The sequence below is a fragment of the Neltuma alba genome, unplaced genomic scaffold, assembly GCF_004799145.2.
Source record: "Neltuma alba isolate B1F8T4 unplaced genomic scaffold, ASM479914v2 tig00012014_pilon, whole genome shotgun sequence".
Taxonomy (NCBI): Eukaryota; Viridiplantae; Streptophyta; class Magnoliopsida; order Fabales; family Fabaceae; genus Neltuma; species Neltuma alba.
Genome location: NW_021636585.1, coordinates 565,965 through 585,488, shown reverse-complemented (window position 1 = coordinate 585,488; position 19,524 = coordinate 565,965). Strand labels below are relative to the sequence as shown.

At 32.1% G+C, this 19,524-nt stretch overlaps 2 protein-coding genes across 2 annotated transcripts; one reads left to right on the top strand and one right to left on the bottom strand.

The window, feature by feature from the left end:
- Positions 1–9,652: 9,652 nt before the first annotated feature.
- LOC114721170 (disease resistance protein At4g27190-like) lies at positions 9,653–12,595 on the top strand. The gene has a single exon (XM_028906991.1). It carries the CDS (start codon positions 9,653–9,655, stop codon positions 12,593–12,595), a length of 2,943 nt encoding a protein of 980 aa, XP_028762824.1.
- A 2,675-nt stretch (positions 12,596–15,270) lies between these two features.
- Positions 15,271–17,007, bottom strand: LOC114721169 (uncharacterized). The gene is made up of 5 exons (XM_028906990.1): positions 16,929–17,007; positions 16,694–16,788; positions 16,102–16,183; positions 15,929–16,005; positions 15,271–15,493 (listed from the first exon to the last, which is right to left on the bottom strand). The coding sequence occupies exons 1-5, from the start codon at positions 16,968–16,970 to the stop codon at positions 15,271–15,273; spliced, it is 519 nt and encodes a 172-aa protein (XP_028762823.1). The 5' UTR covers positions 16,971–17,007.
- Positions 17,008–19,524: the final 2,517 nt, after the last annotated feature.

The window sequence follows — 19,524 nt, the reverse complement described above, 5'->3', positions numbered from 1 at the left end:
ATATTCATATCATGCATTCCATTTAGATGTGTGTTTATCATTTCTACTTTAAGTACAACTCACTGTAAACTAATTAACGAAATTGAAGACATTGAATTTAATTTGTTATATAATTTAAGTGATTTTTTAATATTATTTTCATTAATTATGCTAAACTCCAATGTCATAATTTATATTCTTTTTCATAAGCCCTCTCAAATACGGGCAGGCATAAAAAGAAAATATTTAATCCTCTATCGGAGTATTTATGGTTTGAGGGGAAAGACGAGGGAGGAAGATAAAGCATAATTTTTAATCCCAAGGATAGTTTGAAACTTTCAAAATAAAAGCGAAAATTTTAATCAATAAATATTTTTCTCCTCTCTCAGACCAAAAAAAAAATAAAAAGAAAACACCTAAATTGGAAGGTGAGACGGCCAACCAAACAAAGAGGGGGGGGGGGATAACTTGCTTCACCTCTCGTTCAAAAACCCTAGCCGAACATGCCCTTAAACAAACAAATGACTTATCCAAAATATCAAAAACCTCTTCTAAAAGATGTCCAACATTATTTATGTGTATTATTAGATAATTTATAAGTAAAGCAAATTAGTTTAAAAACAATAAATATAAATATTTTAAATTAATTTAATAATTTTTTAATTTTTTTTAAATTCTTTAATTAAGTTTTATATTAAAACTAAATGTAGTATTTTTTTTTCTCATTAAAAAAATATATTTATATATATTTATATATCATGGAGCAGGCTCCAGACGAGTAGCTCTGGACCACAAAGGCCAAAAGTTTAACCTCTCTCACTCTGTAATACTCTTCGTTCTTCACCTTCGAATTAATTAAGGAGACACTGTCTCGCTCCTCTGAAACTCCTTTATTCAGACCTTCACCAAGAATTGCAATCTTTCATCGGAATCAACACTCAGCGACCACCTCCAGAGAAAAAGCAAGCTAGCTCTTCTTCTGCTCATGTTCTGGTGTAATTATTTGATGTTGACGCAGCTTTATGTTCTGATATATCCCTCCCGTGAGGCAATGGTTTTTGCAGACAAATGTCAAGTTCATGACTTGATTCAGTAGAGTTTTACTTCGATGCTTCAGCTCATCAAGGAAAAGGTAAAGTGGACAACGACTGAATAAACGAAAAAAAAAATGATAGCATTTTATGTTACCTTAAACACATAGGCAGGGATTCTCTTCTGGCCATGTTTTGAGTATATAAGCATGAGCCGTCACTTCTTTTTACATCATTTCTCTTGTGAGTTTTTATAAGATTCGATATTGAAGTAGCTAGCTTAATCATGTGTATGTGTTTATATGCATGATTCTGAATCTCGCAATCAATCAAAGCACTGGCTGATGCAAAGAAATGTCAAGTTCATGACTTTAACTCAGGAGACTGTAAGCAGCTGAAGCCGCCTCGTAACTGATGGAGAAAAAAAGACTAAAATAATGGAAATGCAATTGATTACTGGTAAGTGATTTTGGCTTCTTATTTTGAGTCAAAAGTACTCAGATACGTTATTTATGATTAACTGCCTCCTAATTATGTCCAACTGAAAATTTACAAGTGGTTACTAATTTCAACCATACAGCACCTAAAATAAGGTAGAAACATCTAAGAAATACTCTTCCATCTTAAATATAAAACCCGGTGTAATTTATATTATAAAAAGGGTCTAAATTACACTAAATATGTTTAGGGTCGGAAAAATAACTAGGTTACTTCTAATTAACTTCATAGTCTAATGAAGGACGTACATTCAAACTTAACCTTCACAACAACTCTTTTCAACTTTAATGACCTTTGGAAGTGACCATGACGACCACGATTTTATTATTGAATAAATTCAAAGTAGGAAATTAAAGGTGAAAAAAAATAGGAGGAGGGCTACGTGAAAATGTTTTCTATTTTCATTTAGTATGTCAATATAAAAATAAAATTCTCATATTGTAGGGAATTAGGTGCTCACATTTTGATTTTAATAAGTGAATACATGCTCGTCGTTAGTTTTTTTTAGTGAAAGATTGAATACCATTAAATCAGAAAGTCGCAAGTGATCACTCTTTTCATTTAATTCCTCCTGTGAATTGTGATAGATATGGTGTTGAAAGGGCTTTACACACGCACACGCACACAAACATACATATATACATATATATATATATATATATAGAGGGTTGGGGGGGGGGTTAAATCAGAAGGCGGCTAAGTTACGTTTGTGGGATTCTACTGACCAAATTTATATACAAAGAGCTTGATGCTACCTAGCTTGACACTGGGTTTTGCAGGGAAAAAATGTCAAGTCGATGTTTTTACTGAGGAGATTATTACTTGATCGATGTTAGCTGCGTAGTATTTATCCATATCATGCTAGAAGGGGAGAACCAAAAAAGTTGAACAATCGAAACGCTTGATAAATAGTAAGTGATCCATGTTTTACTTAATTCAGAATGTCCTATTCTCTCTTTTATTTGCCTTTTAACCGGATGTGCTGCATTGCATCAGGCATGCATGAATTTGCCAAAAATAATAACCATAAATTAAATGCACTTATTTGTATTAAAAATGATTGTTTCAAGGACATCTTCGACAAACACATCTAAATAGTTGAAGATATGAATATCACCCCAGGTGTGGCTGCCATTTCGTAATAAGAAAAGGATAAAAATACTTAATAGGACAAATAATAAGTTAAGAATATAGAAATATATAATAAAAAATTTTATTTTTTAACAACATTCATCAAATATATTTTCTAAAGAATTAATACATCTATTTATAAAATTTATTGAAAGCCACTTGATAAGCTAAGGCACCCTACATGCCGCTACACCGCAAGGGTGTTGTTGACATGTTGTAGAAGATTTTACTCGGTAAAGACTAAAGAGGATCGGGAATTCTTTTTTCCTTAGTAAATGCGTTTTGGTAACTCTACATCAAAACTAATTTTTAATTAGATTTAGTTGAGATTGATGAGTATATTTTCATGATTTGCTATGATAGTTTGGGACTTTTAGTGACGGAATTTTTTATTTAGTGACGAAATAACAACGGATTAGTGATGAATTAGTGAGGGAATTTGTTCCGTTGCTAATCACTTAGGACTACCTCTATGTGTGGCTGTCATCTCACATCCGCCTGTCACGTGTGCGCCATGTGTCACCACCACACAATTCCCTGTTTAGGGTGTGTTTGGTTGGAGGGGAGGGGAGGGGAGGGGAGGTTTCATCCTCCCCTTGTTTGGTTTGATTAAAAGGAGGGGAGGGGAGAACATTTAATGATCCCTTGTTTGGTTCAAGGAGGGGAGGGGAGGGATAGTAATAATCAATTTATCATTTTACCCTTATATATTAGTTTATGTTTTTTATTGATATATTATATAAATTAATTTACATATTAATTTAAATTATATAATTTAATAAAAATTCAATCTTATCATGTTAATATGTGTATTAAAAAATTGGTATAGTAATTTTTTATTCTAATTAATATAATAATATATTTAAAATAATCAAATTAACAAATTTTATATGCTATAAGAAAAATGAAATTTTATTTTTTTTAGGCTATCTTTTTTTCTAGCTTTAAAATATATTTAATAAATAATATATTTATAAAAAACAATTAATTTTATAATATTATAATTTTTTATTTAAATATTTTTTATTTTAAATAATTTTAAAATATATTTTTAATTATAATAATGTATATATTTTTTATTTTTTTTACTTAGGATAATATATTTTTTATTTGAAATAAATATTATAATAATATATTTTATGAGTAGAAGTGGAATATTAAAAAAGCCATAAGGGTTCAAAATTTTGGCTCCCCTCCAAAAACCCCCAATTTGGAGGGGAGCTAAAATGGGGGGGGGAGGGGAGGGGAGGGGACCTCCCCTCCAAAATTTTTAACCAAATGAGGGGAGGGGTTCATTTTCCCTCCCCTCCAACCAAACACACCCTTAAAGTGACTTCTCCATGGTCACGTGTGGCTTTACCAGTCGAGCTGTAATAAACCTGTTGACTTATTATGTAAAATTATATATATAATATTATTTTACACAAACAATTATATATACATATATATTATTAAAAACTAACAATATACTATATGATAATTTAAACATAACTATTTTAATGAAAAGATAATTTTTAAATATTTGTTTTATTATATTTTTATAATTTTTTTATTTTTAAAATATTTTTAATATAATTTTAATTTCTAACAACACTAATTTTGAATTTTAAATCATAAATAATTTTTTAAAAATATTTTTTAAATTTATTTTTTAATTAACATTGATAAGATATACAATTTAATTATATATATTATATTACATGATATTATATTATGTTTCCATTAGAAATTAGTGACGGAATTTTTTTCCGTCGCAAATTCCGTCACTAATCAGCTGTTTTTTTTTTGTAGTGTTTGGTGAGAAAAAAAATTGTTATGTGCGACTTGAGTGTAAATTCTAATAAGAAAATCTGTATGAAGGTTTTTTTCAAGTGTATTATATTAATTCGTTATCAATTATCACAAGGGTTTTTCTGAAATTTTGAAACAATTGATGTTTTTTTTTTGGGGGGCCCTAGTGTCAAGATGGAAAGTGATAACTTTTTTTTTAATAAATAAATAAATAAAAGCGTACATGAGTTAGATCCCGGGACATAGTAGGGTTAGAGTACACTTCTAGACTCAAACTGTCCGTGCTTACCGAAATAATTACAGACCATCTATTAAAAAAGTCCTCACATGTAGCTCTCAAAAAAAAAAAAACCTAGGTCATGAGAGTTTCGTCTGATTATGCTGCCAGCTGTGTTCTTTTTCCGTTGATGAGATAAAGTTATGGCACAACGTAAATAAAACTACAAAAATTGTTTTAAATAATTTTTAAATTGTGTGAAAATGTTATCTATGAAATTTTTGGATAAATGTAGCGTGTATATATATGATGTAAATAAAATGAGCAAAACTTAACCGCTTTTTACTATCAGTCAACCTAACACCATTATTACCATCTTAGCAAAATTTAACAGCTTTTTATTACGAAGAACTAACATTTGCTGCTAGACTAAATTTTAGGGACCAAAATTATATATTTGAAATTTTAAGGACGGATACTAAAATGGAAATAAATTTGAAGAACTAAAATTATATTAACCCTATTATAAATTATAATATATTCAAATTTGGAAATTAAGATTGAATTGAAAAAAGAAAATACTTAGTCAAGTTTTTCAATTATACATAACCATGTGTTCTAATTTTTTTCCCATAAGTTTATAATTAAATGCTATTAAATACTAATATTTTAAAAATAGTATACGATTGGAGAACTACTTGACGTAATTAATATAAGCAACTTGATGTTGGTTAGAAAAAGCCCAAGTCTGGCTCATTTAATAATTCAGGTTTTCTAATATGAGTTTAAATTTTGTGTTACTTATGAAGTGCATATTTGTTGCAGCTTGCATTGTGATTCACCTGGGGAGGTCACATCTTGAGACTCAGAGACAATCCGTCCTCAAGCATATCGGGTCAGAATACAGATTTTCTATACCATGATCAAGTTTAATAATTCCAAGCAACAAAATATTATTTTATTTGATATTATAATTACAATTATTCATACAAATATTTTTAAGAGTAAAAATACTTTAATTCCCTTCTATTTGCCTTAATTACATGGACCTCTCCTCTATTTTAAAAATATACACTTAAATCCAAATTGTTAACTCTATTAAAAATATTTTAAAAAAATATTTAAAGGAATTTTATTTACTAATATACATTTTCATCATATTAAATCCATAATTTTTACTAAAACTATTTTGAAGAATTTAAGAACTTTTTCTTTTTTTTAATTTTATTTTTTTGCAAAAAATTTTAAGTAACGTAATCAACATAGATATAAAAATTTGATTAATTATGTTGATATATATATTTGACTAAATATGTTTATAAATGTAGCAAAAGATGCATTTAAAAATTTTAAATCAGAAATTTACATGATTTATATAATCTGTCAAACTTATATCATAATTATAAATGTTATCATTTTATTCGATACTATAATTATAATTATTTCATACAAACATTTTTTTAAATTAAGAAAATATGAACTGAAATCTTTTGATATAGTAATAGGACAACATTTTAGATATAGGCTTAAAGTATACTTTTTATCCTTTAACTTTAAAAAGTAAATTTTTAGTCTTCTAACTTTAGAATTGTTAACAAAAAATGATGATATTAACCTTTTGAATGTTGATAAAAAATTACTAAATGATATAATATTAATTTTAATTTTCAAAATAATCACAACTGTTACAAAAAAAATCATCATTTAAAACTAATAATTTTAAGACTAAAAGACTAAAAGTATACTTTTAAAATTAAGAGACCAAACTAAAATCTTCTATAAAGATAAAATTAAAGAATTAAATATATATTTTGGCTTTAAATATATTTAGTTGTACGGCTTCTCTCCTCTGCTTTCCGTATCCGCTGACGTCCGCTGCCTTGAAACGAGGCCGTTTTGACAGCTCTAAACTCTTCAGTGAAGCCAACGCGGCTGACATGGGGGAGAATAGCATGAGCGCATCACCGTGACTTTTTTATTTTTGTAGCCTGTTAGACCTGCCCTCATTTATTTTCCTTCAACCGCATCATATAATACTAACTCCGGTTTTTAATATGAAAGTTAACTAATTAATTTAAGTAGATTAAAAAAATTAATTAAATTAATTATTTATAATAAATATATGTTATTTTTTTAAAAAATATTCTTATTGATCAAATATATTGGCTGATTACCTTAAAAAATTAGATAAATATGAGAGATAAAGTGAATTGGGGTCTTATATTTGAATAATAGTATTGTACTGACAGTGATAAAATTAGTACTAAATTACTGATAATAATAATAATAATAATAATAAGAAAAACTGCAAGCTCCTCAACTTTATTCTTTTTTTTAAAAATCTCCCTTAAACTTTGAAAGAACTTTGTAACAAATTACCTAATTTTGAAACTTTATGCAAATAACCATTTTACTAGTTTATATTTTACTTATAAGTACATATATTACTTTCGATACTTAATATAAAATCAAATTATTTGGACTATAAATTATATCTTAAGTTAAGGACTGGTGCTAATTACTTAATATAATAAGTGTTAATTACACAAAACTCGTCTAAAACCATGTGCATGTATTAAAGTTTATTACTCCTCCGGTCCTTAATATAAGACCCATTTAACTAATTTGATTAAATTAAAGAAGTTAGGTAATTAGTTAATTATAAGAAATGTGACATGTTTTTCTTAAAACACCATAATAATCTTTCCTAATATCTCCTCTCTCTTTTCTACTTGATTATGATTGGGGGAGTATTTTTAGGGGTAGTTTAGAAAAAATTGATAAATATAAGAAGTGAGTCTTATATTTAGGATCAAAATCAACTCAATAATTGGGTTATATATTAAGGATCGGAGGAGTATATTATTAGTACTGCTACTTTTTTTTGGTGAATTATTTTGTTGGAAAATTTGTCAGGTATAATATCATATTAGCCTTCGTCCCGCTTCACGCATGAACACGTGGCATTGTTGTATGTTACTACCTCCGGTTTTAATTATAAGACCCAGTTGACTAATTTGGGGAGATTAAGGAAAGAAGTTAAGTTAGTTAGTTGTAATAAATAGGTGTTATCTTTCCTAAAATATCCTTACTAATCAACTATATTGGCTAGGACTACAATTATTAGAGGGACTATCTTGGGAAAAAATACATAAATATGAGAGACAAAGTGGATTGAGGTCTTATAATTAGGACCAAAATAAAAGTCAAATAAGGTCTTATATTAAGGACCGGAGGTAGTATTATATAATACTATATATATATATATGTAATGTAGTTAACGGCCTCATTTCAAGGCGGCGAACAGCAGCGGATACAAAAACAGAGGGATACAAAAAGCAGAGGAGAGAAGCGGAACTCGTATTAGCTCTAATTCTCTAATTAAATATTGTCACATATGATTCTTACAATTAATAATGATTTATTAAAATCTTGAAATTTTATGTGCTTAAATTTTTATCATAAAAAAGTTATGTGCTAAGATTAGATTGAAAAATTGTACTTCTATTGTTTTTGCCAATATTAACTTTACTAGGGACGTGAATTATTCACGCGGGCAACTTGCTTTAAAAAGAGGAAAGATAAAAGAAATAAAAAAAAATGTGATTATTGTCTGCTAAATCACTTTTAAGAAAACAATAGCAGCCAAGATTTTCAAACTTAGAGTTTAAGCAAACTGGTTACAAAAATGTAGAATTATACCGTGAATTTGAATAATAAACTCATAAGAGTTTAGCTCTAATCAATAATACTAGAACTATTAAAAGTATATAATTAAATAATTAAAATAAAAAATAACAACAATTGGGTTTTAATATATTTAAGCCCGAACTTCTCCCTATTTTCAGTCTTTCACCTCCTTCTTGAGTCCTTTGATGATAAAACATAGAAGAAAACTTCAAAGAATACACACCACTCTACAATTTTAAAATAAGCAACTTATTTTTGGCATTTCTGGTTTTTGTATTAATATTAGTTTTTTTCTTTTGACTTTAATTTTTATTTGGATGGGTCCTCTATACGTTCTATAAACCAAGCTCTGCTCGTTACATATTTGACTTGCTCAACTCAGTAAAAATTCAACAAGCTTGCCAAGTTTGACCAAGCCAGTTGTGAGTTCAATTGAGTTTGCCAGCAGTACAAGTTTAAAAATAAGATAATGCGATTTTGTAAGGTAGAAATATAAAAACAAGTAAATTTGGTGAGTCAAGTTGTGAATTTGACAACAGTGATAACACCTACTAGTTAAGATTTTTTTTTTGACCAAATACTAGTTAAGATTTTTTTCAATAGAGAAAGGAAACAAACAAATTTATAAGATAAAATATGAGCAGGATGATAATTCAAGGAGTCAGCTTATAAAACATGCATGATTGATCTCTTATAACGACCTAGTTATAAAATATCTTAAGGGCTGAGGTGCGCTCAGCACCCTGAACTATTTACCCAGGTACGTCCAGTGGCCTAAAGTAATTTTGGGTGCATCCAGTGTCCTAAACTAATTAAAATGGTGCGTCCATATCCCAGGCTAACAGAAATGTTATGTTTAATTGCTACTTTTCTAACTCAGCTTAAAGTTGACCCTATATATTCTAAATGGTACACATAAGAACATTTGATATGTATTATTTTTACTCAAAATTGAATTTATTTCCTTCCTCTTCTTCTAAATAAATTGACTTTTGAGTAAGAATAATACACATCGGGTGCCCATGTGTCTACCATGTAGAATATCATGGGTCAACTTTAAGCTCAGTCAGGAAAGTAACAGTTAAACATAACATTTCTGTTAGTTTAGGATATGGACGCACCATTTTAATTAGTTTAGGACACTGGATGCACCAAAATTACTTTAAGCCACTGGACGCACCTGGATAAATAGTTCGGGATGTTGGGCGCACCTTAACCCTAAAATTAATGATTCTATCAAACTTGTTTCATTAATAATATTCTATGCTAGCATTTCTTGAACCGTACATTTCCCCGCAGGCTTTGAGGCTCCCCAATGGCTGAGATAGCGATTGCTGGGGTAATTGTTCCCGCTGTTGCAACTCTTGCGGCACCTGTTCTGCAACTTCTGTTGTCCAAAGCTGGAACACGCTCCATTTCGCTTGCTGGCACACATGAAGTGCTAAACTATGGATTGGCGCAGCTACGTGCTCAACAAATGGACAAAGACCGTGCAGTTTGGAGCCATAGCGAGCAGAAAGATCCGTCTGAGGCTTACAAGCTTTGGAAGGAGCGTGTATCACATATTGAGAAAGAGGTGGCTTTCGTGAATGAAAAATATCATAAACTAGGGACAAGGAAACGGCGTCTTTTAAAAAGAATTGGTTTTCAAAACGAGATCAAAAGGGTACTCAGTCACGTTATCAGAATTCTTGAACAATGTCCAGAGGAGATTCTAGTTGATAAGCAGCTAGAGTGGGTTATAAAGGAGATCAGCGTTCCACCAATTGGGAAGTATCCGACTCTTAACAAAGCCTTCTGGGAGATTCAGAATCTGCTAACAGATAATGAAGTAAAATGCGTGGCACTTCACGGACAAAAAGGGGTCGGGAAAACTACAATAATGAGAAACTTAAATAACCACTTCTGTAGTGTTGACAAGTTGTTTGATATGGTGATTTTCATCAAAGTGCTGGCTGATGAGCAGACTGATCCGCAGGCTGAATACCTTGACATTTTGCAAAAAATTGCGGTTCGAGTAAAGGTGAATGGAGAAGGTAATGAATCTGAAGTTGTTGGAAGAATACAGAAAGTTCTGGAGAACAAAAGATATTTGCTGATTTTAGATGACATAAGGTACAAACCCGATGAGATTTGGAAAAAGTTGAATATTTCAAAGGACCAAAAGGATAGTAAGGTGGTAATAACCACTCATTATCCTCTTGCTTTAAAGTCGAATTATATTAATAGGGACGTCAAGCTTAAAGAGTTATCCCCTCATGAAGCACAGTCTATGTTTCGAGACATTGCTAGTGTCAAGGTTTTACCACCAAACGCTAAATTGATATGCAAGAGGTTCTGCTCTTGTCTTCCCCTGCTTATAGATCCTATTGCAAAGTCTTTTAGCTATCAAGAGGATCCTCCTGATTGGCTTACGGCTTTGAATGAATGTATGCCTTGGCCTCAAGTTGGAGTTAATGGTTTGAAAGAGATATTCTCAACCTTGGAAAATTATTGTTATAAGCGGCTACGTGGTCAAAGTGAACAAAAATGCTTCCTTTACGCTTCACTATATCCTGCAAACAGCAAGATATACACAGATTACTTAGTGGAATGTTGCATAGCTCAGGGCTTTCTTGGTAAGGTTGATGCAACTACTAAGTACAGTGGGATGCGCACTAGAGCTATTGATTCAGTATTGAGGTCCCTTGTTAATGTTTCATTCTTGGAGGAAGGGGAACAGATGAGGTATGTTAAAATGAATGACCTTTATAGGCAACTTGCTTTACATATATTATATAACAACTCTGAAGGCAGAACTTATTTTGATAATGAAAAACATAAGGAGCCCTTCAGATCAGAATCATGGCAGCATGCGAGGTGGGTTTCTATGGTTGGTAGTAAAAGAGATAGTCTACCAGCAAACCAGAATTGTGGGAGTCTTCAGGCACTGTTGCTACAAAAGAATCCGAGGTTGGCTGAAATCCCATTAGACTTTTTTAAAAGTATGAGCAATCTTCTTGTTTTAAACTTATATAGGACTAAAATAAGCAAGTTACCATCTTTGACAGAACTAACTGGGCTTAAGGCGTTCTATGTCAATGGTTGTTCAAGATTGAAAATATGTTCGCATGATATCCAACCACTTCAACATCTTGAGGTATTGGACATTCGAGGTACTAAAATAAATTTTGTGCCATACTTGGCAAGTTTGTGGTGTCTAAGAATCTCATACTTTGCGAGCAGCAATTATGATGGAATTTCAGAGCTTCACAGATTAGAAGAATTAACCATTGAAGTGAAGTCCCCATCAAAATGGTGCGATGATGCTGAAAATATTATACAAAAAGTTGCTTCTTTGGAAAATCTAACAACTTTCCGATGCAGCTTTCCTTCTTCAGAAACCCTTGGAAAATTCCTAGAGACCAGCAAATCAAGGAGAGGTAAGAAGCAGTTTACTCCATGTCAATTTTTCGTGAGAAGTGAAAACTCACAAAATCCAAAAATCATTGAGTCTCTTGACGACGATAGAATTTCCAAGTGTGTGAAGTATTGTAATGGTGATGAAAGGGTTGACTTGGCAATCACTGAGATGCTCCCTCAAGTTAAGGCATTTGAGCTAATCTGTCACAAGAGCATTGGAACTTTATTAGAGTTGGTAGAGACATCAAACCCAGAATGTCTCCATGATTTACTTATAGAAGGGTGTAATCAAATGTCAATCATTGTTGAAGGAGATAAGGTATACAATATCAATGGCACCAATGCAGGTCTCTTGCCAAACTTGCAACAATTACATTTGGATAATTTGGAACACTTGAGGATTGTTTTTAGGGGCCCCTTCTATTTTGGAAGCTTTTCCATGCTGCATACTTTGAAATTAAAGAATTGTCCGGAGTTGACGAGTATCTTTTCTCAGGTAGCAAATATTGATTTTCCTAAACTGGAGAAATTAGTGGTTCAAAATTGTTCAAGACTTGAAGTTCTTTTCAAGGTCCCTGCTAAAGGGGAGCAACGGATACTGCCGGAATTGAAGGTGTTAGTATTGGATAGCTTGTCAAACTTCAAGTTCATATGCTCAAGTGAAAATTTGGTATGGCGTTCTTTGGAGAAGTTAAATGTTCGAAAATGCCCTCACTTGAAAACGCTACCTTTCAACACAATCAATGCAGCTAATCTGAAAACCATTGAAGGTGAGCAAGAATGGTGGAGCAATTTAGACTGGACTCATCCCATGGTTCATGAGAAATTTACGTCTGCATTTTCAGCTTCTAATTAATATTTCCTTTGTGCTTTTGATACTCGTAATGATCATTGTTGGTGTCAAAAGTAAAAGACCTGTTTGTTTGAGTGTGATGTTTGATTCAAATGTTTCCTCGTAGCTCATACTAATCTGTAATGTAAAGTGTAAGACTTGTATGTCTTGTTGCACTTTCAAATGATGGTACGTACGCTGCAAAATCTCAAAAATTACTAGAAGTTATTTTGGGCAATCTTGTTCCTTTCATCTTAGGGAGATGAACTTGGCTTGAACTCATTCTAGGGTGGGCCACATGTTTTACTGTGCGTGTTAACTTCTTAATTGTTAATTTGGGTCGTGTTATTTATGGTTGCATCTCAACTAAACAATGATAGTCTTAGTTTTTAACAAATCGTCTTTCTCAGTTCCTCTTCTTAGCCCTTTTTCCACCTCAAACTCACATCTTAGCATGCACTAATGGCCCGTTTGGTTGGATTACAGGAATGAGAATTACATGTAATTCTGATGTAAAAGTTTGATTCACTTGTTTGGTTGGGTTTTGTAATGTAAAGAAGATTACATCTTGGTATCCTAATTCCCTTAAAAGCCTGCATCTGGATTACATAGATAGACCCTATGAATGGGGATTACAGGTGGAGAAAAATACATTATTACCCTTAGAAAAATCAAACAATACTTGGATCCTTCTCTTCTATCAACATTGTCAATTCCCCCATCCTTCGCCTTGACAGCACCGCAGCCCCCATGGAAACGCATCCCCACCCTCATCGTCAGTTTTCTTTTCTTCTTTTGTTTTTTTGTTTTTGAATACAAGGGACAAGTTGAAACTTGGATCTCATCATCATTTCCTTCTAGGCATAACTTCTACCCACACCCACATTTCTTTAACCCCAATATCGAAAGCCCTAAAAAATCATTCAACTTAGAAATCTATTTACAATCAAATCCATTCTTGATCAATCACTTCCTTACTCCTCCTCGATTCTTCGATTTGTAAGAATTTTTTTCATTGTTACTTTTTTGTGATGATTTTTGATTTTTGGATTTGCTACGAGGAAGAAATACAAGATGCAGGAAGGTGACTTTTTTTTTTACAAGGATATTTTTGACTTTTTAATTTTATCTTAATTAAGTAAATATAAAAAGTATATTTCATTACCCCATTCGTAATATTGTACCAAACAAACTTATTGTAATCATTATTACATTACATTACATTCCAACCCATTACATTTCCTAATATTCAGCGAAGCAAACGGGTGCTAAGGGTGTGTTTGGTATGAGGGATTCGGAGGGGAGGAGAGGGAGGAGAAAGGATTTTAATCATTTCTCTTTAAAATTTTTCCTCCCCTCCCCTCCCTAACCTCTCCTCCAAAATTAGGAGGATCTTAAGGGAAATGACAATATTTTACCATGTTATGACCATTATATCTATATTTTGTCATGTTGTGACCATTATACCCATATCTTAAATAAAATAAGGGTAAAATTGTCTGTCAAAATATTTTTTCCTCCCCTCTTCTCATGAACCAAACAAGGTAATATTAGAACTCCTCCCCTCCCCTTCCTCTTTATAAATCCAAACAAGGTAATATTAAAATCCTTCTACTCTCCTCTCCTCCTCTTTCCTCCTTTAAAATCCTTCCCCTCCTCTTCCTCTCATAGCCAAACAGACCCTAAGCCTTTTTCAATTGTAAGTAATATGAGATTTTTCTTAAACACAATCTAAAATTCCAACATTATGATGGCAATAGTTTCATCAACTCCATGCCTTACTTTACTGTCATAAGTTGTGTTTTTGACTGCGAAATCATTAGAATCTAAAGTGAATCTGAAACAATCGTAGCTAGTTTTGTTTTTTACTCAACAATTCGAAAATGAAAAAAGAAGTAAAGATTTTAATTTACAGGACAAAGATCAAGGCCTGTTTTATTACGATGAAGCTACAATTATGACAATTAGAATTTCTCTCTGGCTGATAATACAAATTGCAGACCCAAAGCATACCAACATACGCTCGGTTTTGTATCAGTCTCTAGCGAGTTTCTGCAAGCATTATCTATAATAGAGACTCTTCCACAAGGCATGCTAAATCCTCTGCTTTCGTGGAATGATGGGGAGATGGAAATTAAACCATCTAGTCGTACAGTAGGCAACTTAAGTGCTTTGATTTGCATTTGATTAGGACAGGCTTTCTATTTAAGTTTTTTTGGGGCCAAAGCTCTCCATTTAAGTTAAAACAATATTTTCAACCTATACATTGCCAGCAAATTTGAACTCAACCTTGCGAATTATAAACGAACCCTTTATCAATCGGACTAATATTTGTTGTTAACAGTTCGCCAAGTAAAATTCTACAATCATATATGCCAACATTTAACAAAAAAATTATGCCAAAGCAAAAGAAATTATACAATGCACAGTGAAATAATCAAGGATGATATTTTTAAAACTTTAAAGTTTATTTGTTCTGATTTACCTAATAAAAATATATTAAATATATGAGGCTAAATATCTAAGCTTCTTATAAAGAAAAATCCTAACATGTATGTGATAACTGATGAGTCCTGACCTCATTTCATTACATGGCGGAAAATGTAGCCATTATAGCTACTTGATAAAATCACGAAGTGAAATTAACATTAGAGATACAATACCCAATATCGGCAAACAAAGAACTCAATCTAGCATGATCACACTAACCTAACCATCAGTATCCTCATCCAATTATGCCTTTTGTATTTGGGTGGTCTAAGAATATTCCAGTCTAACTTATCTCCCTTTGGTTTTTTGAAATACCCCAAACTGTTTCTTGGCAATGATTGGTTACCGCCATTATCATTCTTGGGCAATTTAGTTGGATTTTGTGCTTCAGACGTTACTTCAGACTGTTTGCTTTTGACGTCGCCATTTTTTCTGAATCCAAATGTAAAATAATGCGTCAGCTAACCAGGGTCAAATCCAAAGACGTAATATTTATCTGGATTTTGGGACTAAACTAAAACCATTGATGCAGAATCATCCTATAACAACACCCCCCCCCCCAAAAAAAAAAGAAAAAAGGAGATGGGGATGGGAGGCAGACCACACCGACAAAATTAAACACCATAATCACTAAGGACTTGGTTCAACCGGCAATGGGTTATACCAAGTTAACTAGAGGTCTCAAAATTGAGCGCCCTAATGATTGAGCCCAGCTCAATTCAGATTAGCCTGAACTCCAGGTAAATACTCCAGTTAAAGTGGGGTAGACCTACGATACAGGGTGCTTTTGCACAAACAAAAATTAAACACCATAAAAAAATCACATTCAACTTAGTATTATGGGAAAAGAGAAGCCACCAAACTTAAATATTTCCAGTTTGATTCCTAGAACTAGGAGTTTCAGCTGCTGGCCGATGGAGCCTTGCGTCTTCTTCATTGAGTCTCTATCCAGGCAAGAATTTGCCATTAGAAATGAAAGGAATGAATAACAGATAAATATCAAGCAGGGAAACTTTTAAATTCTTGATCTTAATATTCACATTAATTCGTCTATTAAAACTTTGAAATGACATCCAACCTTTAATTGCTCCTGGATGGGGATCACCTTCCATTATGACAATACTGCATACAGTTAGAGAGAACACTGAAAATCATGAAATAGCTAAAAAGAATAATTCAGAATATGCAGATATTAGAAACATATCAGAGGCACTAATGGAATTAAGTCGCGAAAAACAAACTTGGTATAGAAAGGGTTTATATTGTGCTCTTTAAAAGGAGCTATAGGTAAAACGGCATTAATGATAACTTGCAGGATTTCACACTAAAGAATTTTTTAACGCTACTCGCCAAGAGTAGATTCGAGGACGATCATGGAATTCAAACAATTCTATCAAGAAGATTGATATTTATTGCTAAAAAGAATAGATTTAAGACGTGTGGAACCACATTAAGCAACGATGAGTCATAATTTGTGATGAAAAAAGCCCTAGCTGACAATGAATGTAGTCGGTTAGTAGCCAACCAGTCATAATCTGACACAGAACTTTTGGGTGAAAATTATTTCAGAATTCAGGTAATATGTCAACACACTCAGACCGCCTATTTCAAGGTTGACATCCAAATTAGTACCAAGAAGAATTAGTTCCAAAAATATTGACATCAGATTTTACTTCATCCTCCTCTTTCTTGGATTTCTCCTCTCTTAGAGCTGCTCTTTGCATGAACTATTGAATGAAGAAATATTATAACCATATTGAGTCATGAAAATATCACAAATATGAAGTCTTGAACCAAGCAATGATAAAGCCAAGCCCCAGGAAAAGAAAGGCGGAGGGGGGGAGACCATGTTTGATTCTTGTTTTACCTTCAAGTTCTTGAGCGTGCTGGAAAGCACTCGTTTCGCCATTATGATTTCCAGCTTTCCACCAAATGCCTAGATCAAAACTGAAAGCCAGGATCATAAATTGAAAATTTAGGACCGAATGTCCTAAATAGATAGGAAAAATTGAAAATTTAGCACTTGATTACTTGTGGATCGTATGTTCGTAGGGTGTTTATCCCTACCAACGATTTATACGATTAACGCGTAGATTCCTAAAATACAATTATTATGGCCATAATTTGATGGGTTTATACTTAGATTAAAAATCTATCAGTTGATCCATATTGCTTTGTTTAAACATTTTTATTTACTTGCCATTGAATTTGTGTGAATTGTAAATTACAAACAAATGGAAGATTTTTACCACTTATTTACGTTTTCATAGCTTTTCAAGCAAATATATCAAAGGATTTACAAAATCCATAACTTGGCAGATTAAACAGGGGAACATACTCTGTTCCAGTTTGTAAAAATAAATTTTTTTTTTTTTTAAAAAGGTGAACACACGTTTGTAAATGACAGCTTCTCAGATCCAAACTAGATAATCCCGGCCTCGTTTGTAGGGTTGACGAATGCCCCGGGGGGGGGGGGGAATTTCAGGTTATTTCAAATGCCGCTAAGAAAAATGTAGAGACGCTTGGTCAAGATACAAAGAATGCTAACAAATTGTACATCAATATAAATGAAGTCGAACTGAGAGAATAGAGTATAGAAATTCCACTACCTTCCCATTCTCTTCCTCTCCACTACTCTTCTTTTCTCTTCACAACCATTGGATCAAAATTCCAATGATCGAGATTTAACATCTTATAAAAATAATGTTATTAAAAAAAATAAATTTAAACTATTAAAATCTGGTCTGAACAGTTTACAATTGTATTAAAAAAAATTTGCTCTATAATAATAGTCTGTAGTTATGAACTGTTCAGATTAGATTTTAACAGTTTAAATTTATTTATTTATTTTTTATCATAATATTTATTTTTATAAAATGTTATAAAATATTAAATCTGGACCATTGGAGTTTTGATCCAATGGTTGTGAAGAGAAAAAGAGGGTAGTGGAAGGGAAGAGGATGGAAAGGGTAGTGGAGAGAATCCAATTCCATAGAAGCAATGAGCGAAAGCGAAGAGAGCAGAGAAGAAAGTCTTGGAATATTCCCAAGCACATCTGACTCACTCTCCTTGGCCACGTTTCACTAGTTTGATTTGGGGTGGAAGCTCTTGCAAGCTGACGCAGATGAGAGAAATCAAATCAGAGACGCCGCGTGGGGCCTGCGAAGCCTGAACGGAGGGATTCTGTTGTGATTATTGAGATAAATATTAATAATACATGCATATTGGTCAGAAGGAAAATATTGAGAAAAATAAGAAAAATTATTTAATTATAATATATGTTAGTCTTAACCCATTTGATTAATCTGAAAAGATTAAAAAAAATTACTAATTATTTAATTATAGCATATATTACATGATCTTTCTAAAATATTTATGCGAATTATTTGATTATATAATAATTTATAAGGGAGACAAATTAATTTGGATAAAAATGATAAATATAAATACTTTGACAATTTCATGGGCCATTTAAACAAATGAATTCAGTAGAGATTATTCTCTTACTATTTAATACTAATTTAATTTTTTATACCAAAAAATAATAATAATTTATCTTTCAGGAACTCAATTTACAAAATTTTAAAATAAATCTGTTTATGAAAGAAAAGTATACATTTGCTCTGTTACATAAGTTTGACCAAGGCCAATAATTACTTCCAATTTCAGGTTTTCAGGTTAGTGCCCTAACAGGCGATCCCCTAAAGAGCAGGCTCTTCCTGAACTCTATTGGCCAAAAAAAAAAAAAACGAGCTCTTCATGAAGTCTCTGCATATTTTTGGCGGCTTGAAAACATTGATCATATTCATGAGGGCATATGAAATCCTTTACACAGAAAATTTGATCCTTGACTCTACTACATGTTTGGGTGAAATGACTGACTCAATATTTTTTTTAATACTACCTTCTGTTTTAAACATCAGATCTAAATTTGCAGTGCAAAACTAGATTTTATATTTAGGACCTGAGGGGGGCAATAACATATATGATAAAAGAATTTAGCAAATTGCATTGCCATGAACGATAAACATAATGCGGTTTTTTTAAACTATGTGCAATAATGAGAATTTTATTTTAAAAAAATATAGCTGATGTGTAACATATTTACAATTGATTTAACCTTTAATTTGGGTGAATTGCACCTGTCTTAAAATTTTTGGAGCTTGCATTAATATACAAGCAAATGAGCAAAATAGAAAACTAGAACCAGGACACAGACATAATGTTAAAACTCTCAATAAACTAATAACTGTAAGTCCAGAATTAGAGGCATCTATAATATAATATTATGCTGTTTATGACGGTAGTGGATCTAGGAAACCTTCACGATGATGAAAACCCACAAACAAGAGAGCCTAACAATCGACAAAACAACTTGCTGTACTTTAGAGGTTATTGAAGAAGCAGCCCAAAGCTTATGTGCAAATTGAAGCGTGACATGTCCCTGATTCCCAGAACGAACA